The 6801-nt window shown below is 39.9% G+C and overlaps 2 protein-coding genes across 2 annotated transcripts in view; one reads left to right on the top strand and one right to left on the bottom strand.

Annotated features, from left to right (window-relative positions):
• The first annotated feature begins 6 nt into the window (after nucleotides 1-6).
• On the top strand, nucleotides 7-6691 carry KLHL23 (kelch like family member 23). The gene is made up of 3 exons (XM_008634777.2): nucleotides 7-1266; nucleotides 2866-3018; nucleotides 3513-6691. Exons 1-3 carry the CDS (start codon nucleotides 54-56, stop codon nucleotides 3821-3823), a joined length of 1677 nt encoding a protein of 558 aa, XP_008632999.1. The 5' UTR covers nucleotides 7-53; the 3' UTR covers nucleotides 3824-6691.
• The window catches only part of METTL5 (methyltransferase like 5), a 19782-nt gene continuing 13171 nt past the window's right edge, over nucleotides 191-6801 (bottom strand). The window contains exon 8 of the mRNA XM_017735628.1: nucleotides 191-255. The gene's annotated coding sequence lies outside the window, so the exon portion shown is untranslated. The remainder of the gene's footprint in view (nucleotides 256-6801) is intronic.

The following is a 6801-nucleotide window of genomic DNA, read 5'->3' as shown; positions in this document are numbered from 1 at the left end:
CCGGGCGGCGGGGAGCGGCGCGGACAAAGGGGCGAGAGCTGCGGGGCACGGCGATGGCCGCGGCCGCGCAGGAGGAGTACGCGTACCTCTACAAGGACTCCGCGCACCCCGCCGGCTTCCTGGAGGCGTTCCGGGCGTTTTACCTGGACGGACTGTTCACCGACATCACCCTGCAGTGCGCTTCGGGGGTCATCTTCCACTGCCACAGAGCTGCCCTGGCAGCCTGCAGCTGTTATTTTAAAGCCATGTTCACAGCTGATATGAAAGAGAAATCAAAAAACCAGATCAGCCTTCCCGGACTCAGCCATGCAGTACTGGAAGCTCTCGTGAATTACGCATACACATCACAGATCCATATAACAAAGAGAAATGTCCAAAGCCTACTCCAGGCTGCAGACCTGCTCCAGTTCGTGTCAGTAAAGAAAGCCTGTGAGCAGTTTCTGGTAAGGCATTTAGATACTGACAACTGCATTGGGATGCACTCCTTTGCTGAATACCACGACTGCTCAGAGCTAGAGAAAGAGTCCAGAAGGATATTGTTATGGCAGTTTGAAGAAGTGTGGAAGCAGGAAGAGTTTCTGGACATTGGCAAGGAGAAGCTCTCTTATATTCTCTCCAGAGAGAATCTCAATGTTCAGAAAGAAGAGGCAGCCATTGAAGCTGTCATTAAGTGGGTTGCACACAATGTGGAAGGAAGAATTGAAGACATCTGTGAAGTGCTGAGCTGCATCAAAGTAGACTTAGATAATGTGTATTTGAGGTCAGCTTTAAGCCTGCAAAAAAAATGCCGACTCAATGACAGTAAGATAAGGTCACTCGTATACAATGCCCTGAACCTTAATCCCAAAGGTCTTTCCAGAAGATCCACAGCAGCCATGTATGTGATTGGAGGATATTATTGGCATCCCTTATCAGAAGTGCATGTTTGGGATCCTTTAACCAATGCATGGGTCCAGGGAACAGAGATGCCAGATCACACCAGAGAGAGCTATGGGGTCACTAGCTTGGGACCAGACATATATGTGACAGGAGGTTACAGAACAGAGAGTATTGAAGCTCTTGACACCGTGTGGATATATAACAGCGAGAAAGATGAGTGGACAGAAGGCTGCCCCATGCTTGATGCAAGGTATTACCACTGCGCAGTTTCCTTGAGTGGCTGCATTTATGCATTGGGAGGGTACCGAAAGGGAGCTCCAGTCCAAGAAGCTGAGTTCTATGATCCTTTGATACAGAAATGGCTTCCCATTGCAAACATGATCAAAGGTAGGTAAACTTTTGTATGGTGTCTGCCTCCAATGTTGATTCTTTTGTATTTGCCATTTTTAAGTGCCATGGAAACATTTAGGGTTTGATCCAAGTTCTAGAGAAGTCCATGGAAATCTCCTGTTAATGTTAGTGGGCTTTGGTTCAGGTCTTCCCTAGCCAAATGACTGCAAACATCCAAATGCTGTGCTGGGTTGTGCCATAGAACAGTGCGTAGAGAAATCAGTGGTAGTCTCAGTTTAATTTCGCCTTCTTTCAAGAGTAAAATTTCTGTTCAAATAAGAGAGAAATCAGAAAACTACCCAGGATTAGAGTCCATTCAGTAGATGATCAAAGAACAAGCTCCAATAAAGGGACTGTGTTATATTTATATAAGATTTTCCATGAAGTAATTTATAAAGGTATCATAATTTAAAACTTCTTGCATGGAGTTCCCTCCTATTTCTGTCTATCATCTGTTCAGGATCCTTTGTTTAATCTTTAGTGTGAGGATAATGAAAAGCACTAATACCTGTTCCTAGTAGCCAAGGCAGTGATCTACTAAAATGTACGAATCCCAGCCTAACCAAAGGGTGTTGACTCTGAGATGAGCTCAGTTGGTCAGAGCACGGTGCTAAATAATGCCAAGGTCACAGGTTTGATCCCTGTATGTGCCATTCACTTAAGAGTTGGACTTGATCTTTCTGGGTCCCTTCCAACTCAGACTTATTTTGTAAGTGATTATTTTGTAACAGTAATGGCAACACTACAATTACACATTTTATCATATGTTTTTATAAATGAATAAATGTTAAATAAATGAATGCAAATATTTATATTTAATTATAAAAGTATACTGTAAGTTGATGCAACATAGTATTTTTCTATGTACAAGAGAATTTTTGGACGTATATGTAAAAGAAAAAAAGCAGACTTTTGTAACTTTCTCCATTGTTTGTATCTTTTTCTCAGACATTGCTACTATTTTCTTTTTATTTCCTTCAAAAGTAGAAATGCCATGCTAATACTGTGAGCTACATATTCTATGCAGTTGTTTTGCCCAGTTTTCATAAGTGTGAAACTACTTAGGTGCTCAGATCCCACTTTGCTTTATTTCATTTTGTTGTCCTAAAGACAGCGTTAACATGGCTTCATTCTGTTTATGTCCTTGGTTATGCAATAGCTTAATTAGTAATACCATAAGAATGACTAAAAGTGTCAGAAAAGATACCCCGAGACACTGAACAATCTCAACTCCCATTGTCTTTGCTCTTGTCATCTAAGTGATATTTTTACCATCTCTTTAACTTAGTGAAATAATGAAACTAATTCCCTATTCCAAAACCAGTGAGACAATGTGACTTTAATTACTGCCTAAAAAATCCCATGAACTATTGTGTGGCTGTATTATGTGCAATATGTATTGGTTATTGCAGTTTTATTTAGTCGCTCTTGACTTATGCTGATATCTTGATAAATCTATTTTATTCATGTTCAGTTAAATACTTGCAAGCATAATTTCACTCTAAAATATTAACAAATCATTTGAAATGGAATTATGGATGAAAGAGACCGTTACACGCAGTCTGAACTCATGTTTGACTTTCACACTGTGTACAGGTGTTGGAAATGCCACTGCCTGTGTCCTGCATGAAGTCATCTATGTCGCTGGAGGTCACTATGGGTACAGGGGAAGCTGCACCTATGATAAAATCCAGAGATATCATTCAGGTAGCAATGAGTGGAGTATAGTCACCACAAGTCCACATCCAGGTAAGTAATTTCTCTGACAAACGTAGAGCTTGATTTGATTACTTGTATCTGGGAGTCCTTAAGCCCAGTTAGGGGTTTTTGGCATATTCCTAATTAAAAAAAGAAATGCCTGTAGGGCAGTAAGGGCTGTTTCCAGACTCTGAAAATGGAAGGGAAGGCCTTCTTCAAGCATCTACTCTACAGAAATCACTATATAAATACTGAATTAAGGAATGTCCACTTTCTATTAAATATTGTAACTTTCTGTAAAATCTAACTATTCATTGGCATTTGGCAAAAATAATTTATATTCATTTTAACATCTGGTAACAGTAAGTTTTTAAAGCAATTTTCACTGAGTACTGGTGCTGTTGTGTAGCAGAAAATCCTGAGGTGTCTCCTAAGCTCAATGAGGGCACTCAGCTGCCCTCAGTGGTGCCCAATGTTTGTCATGTACTTGCAGCTTAAGTTAATGTTATCATGCTGAGTTGTACTGTATTCCTTTCTTTCTGAAGAATACGGATTATGTTCAATTACATTACAAAACAAGATCTATTTTGTGGGTGGACAGACCACGATCACGGACCGCTACGACCCAGAGCAAAACGAGTGGAAGCAGATGGCTCACATGATGGAGAGAAGGATGGAGTGTGGCACGGTGGTTATGAATGGATGCATCTATGTAACAGGAGGATATTCCTATTCAAAAGGAACATACCTGCAGAGCATTGAGAAATACGACCCTGAACTGAATAAATGGGAAGCAGTAGGTAATCTTCCCAGCGCTATGCGGTCACATGGCTGTGTCTGTGTGTATAATGTGTAAGCATTTAATTTTCATCTTGATGTTACAGAAAACAGTAGATGCAGTATTCATAACAGTACTGATTACCTCATGATGAGTTGTCTAATACAATCTCTTAGCACACATTGTTAATAACTTGATATAATTTGTTCTCATTTTAAATAATTCAGAAATACAAATGTGGTAACAAGATTTCCATATATTTTTCAGTCCAATCATTCTTTATCATGGAAGTTCTAAAATTACTGTCTTATAATACTTCGTGCAGCTACATAGAAATTACTGTGAAAAATGGACTTGTTTTTGTTAATCACTGGGTGAAACTATGACTTGGTGCTAAGATGAGTAAAGCCAAACAAAATCCAGTTCTAAGGACTACTGGCCTTAGGATGAAATCTTTGTATTCTGAAGGTAGCTGTAAAAATGGATCATTGACACAAGCTAAGTGTATGGTATATACAGAGCAATATCACTTGGATAACTAAGTTACCAGATTCAGAAATGGACATTTACAGGATGCCTCCAACTCTACCTTCAAGTGCCAGAGCAAAGAAGAGCTTGTGCTAGGAGTGAGGGAAGAAATGTTGGTAGTAGCCCCAGAGCACAAGCCAAAAACCTCCACTAGTTTTCCAGAAGTACAAGGGCATTTGAGAAAAGTACTCTCTTTGCCATTCTCACACCCACTTCGACATTGCCAATGAGAAATGAAAAAAGACTCTGCAAGGCTTTGCAATGGGATCTTTGGCTGATGCACAGATGTTTGTAGTTTGGGTTTTTTTGGGGGGAGGAGTGTTCAGAGAAAAGCCTTAATGTGTTAACTCTTTTTTAGTATCAATTCAAGATGTGTGCCTATGTGGAATGGAAGGAGGACATGAGAGAGATGGGAAAATTAAAATCCCCCTGAAATTCAAACTTCTCAATTTTGTTTAATACCATTTGACCTTTTCTAAACTGTGACTTGAGCAAAGGTAACAGCTAAAGAAACTTGTCAAAGCATGTTATGGATGAAGAAAAAAATCATCTATAGGATAGATTTATTTATTATTTCTCTTGAAACTTAATACAAGATCTTCAAATTCTGTGTAGAAAGTGGATTTTTGTAAAGTGATTTACAGACAAACTGTGATTTAAAGATCACGCTTGGAGTGGCCTGATAGCAGTGATCCAAATGAAGAAACACTTTGAGGAACATAGAGGCTCTTTTAGCACTGATCCCCCAATCCAGTTCATAAAATGACTGCAGAAACAGCTGTTAGACATTGGTGTGAGAGGTAGGGACAACACAGGGCTGCTGTAGGGTGTGATGGGAACTTCCCACACCAGCACTGCCACCTAAAATGAAATTTTGGTTTTATTGGATTTCTCAGATACAAAGAAAGGATTTTTCCAAGCAGTAAGCTCTGAATTTATAATATTTCTTTTGCTTGATCATAAACATTTTCAAAATTTTTAAAAAACTCTTTCACATTTTTATGCTATTTCTGACTTGCATTTGACTGCTGGCAGCAGGTGGCACTCAACTCTGAGCTTTGATGTGAAGTTCTGTGGTGTATATGTACCGTTCTTTTTTTGATGTTTTTGTATGTCACCTCACTATGTCAGAAGCTCGTGTGTGTGTTCAGTGTTTTGCTTTGTTACCCATCCCACTGAGAGCTATTTAAGGATCTAATGTAATTTGTTTAAAAACTCCAAACTCTAAAGAGGTGTGGAGAATTGAACCCCAAGGCTGTTTGAAATGCATGGGCCAAACAGGTGGGCAAGAGAAATAAAGTGAATTTGTTTCTCCTGGAAATCTCCACAGCTTAGAATTGCTCAAGGGCAGGTAGAGATTTAAAGGACAACATCACAAGAACATGAAAGTGATCTTTGTATTGAATGAAACCACAGTGAACTCAACATGTGTACGTAATTTTTCAGTGCAAATTATGTAGCCATGAAGCTTCATTTTTGTTGAAAAACACGAACACAGAACAGCTGCTTGTGGTTGGCCTTGAGATTCATTCTGGCCTGTATCCTGTCATCAACAGTCACGGGTCAGTGAAAGGATCTAAGAACAAGGTGAGGACTAACAAAACCAAACCCCTCAGCATCCACTTGTCAACTGCTTCCAAACTAGGTGCTTGATGTTGGTGAAAGACAGTGCTGTTCCAGGGCTGGAGCACAGGCACTGGAAGCTGGACTCTGCTTTGTCCCTCTGGGCAACCTGCAGGAGAGTGAACGCTGCTTTTTGGCCTCAGTGTTAAGTGCAAAGTGGAAAAAAGCCTTTAGTTCTCCCATATCAGGAGAGTGTTTGTTGGTCTGGCATAAGCATACTGCTTATGCTTCATTTAAATCCTAGTTTTTCAGATATTTTCAATGCATAAGAATAAATGGAGAGAAGATTAAGTTCAGACTCATGGTTAAATTTCAACTGGTGCTATTTTTCACAATAACCTACAATGCTCTTTTAAATTAACTTGTGTCTGTAGCACATCCCAAGAAAGTGTGTTGCAATCAGGTCTTGGGCACAGGCAAGAAAATGAATTCAGCATGAGGAAAAGGGATTCTGATCTCCGGTCAGAAACCTACAGGAGGTGGGAAGGTCAGAGCAGGGAATCTCTTAGCCATCTGTGTGATATGTTTAAAAAAATAGTTGAATGTAAACACTGAATTATTGTCCTATTGGACTTGTATTATGGTAGACACTGTTTTACTGTTTCACTTGTAAAGTAGAAAATTAAGTAATTTGGAAGTCAAATCAGTTGTAAAGTCAACACTATTTCTTAAAATTTTCACTTGTGCAATCCCCGTGTTTGTAGCGCTATAGATGCCCACAGTACATCTGTAGTAATTAACTGAATGCTTGGAATCCTTAATAAATGTAAATATACCACCCCTGTACAAATTCAAGTTGTTAAAGTTACTTTTTCTGTTCAGTGCGCAAAAGCTGTGAACACAAAGTCTGAACAGGATGCGGAGAGGTGCCCTTGGATGGGGCCGGGTCCCACGGCCGCTCCCGC

The sequence above is a fragment of the Corvus brachyrhynchos genome, unplaced genomic scaffold (assembly GCF_000691975.1).
Source record: "Corvus brachyrhynchos isolate BGI_N302 unplaced genomic scaffold, ASM69197v1 scaffold255, whole genome shotgun sequence".
Taxonomy (NCBI): Eukaryota; Metazoa; Chordata; class Aves; order Passeriformes; family Corvidae; genus Corvus; species Corvus brachyrhynchos.
Note: the sequence above shows the minus strand (reverse complement) of the source record. Positions and strands in the feature narration are given on the sequence as shown.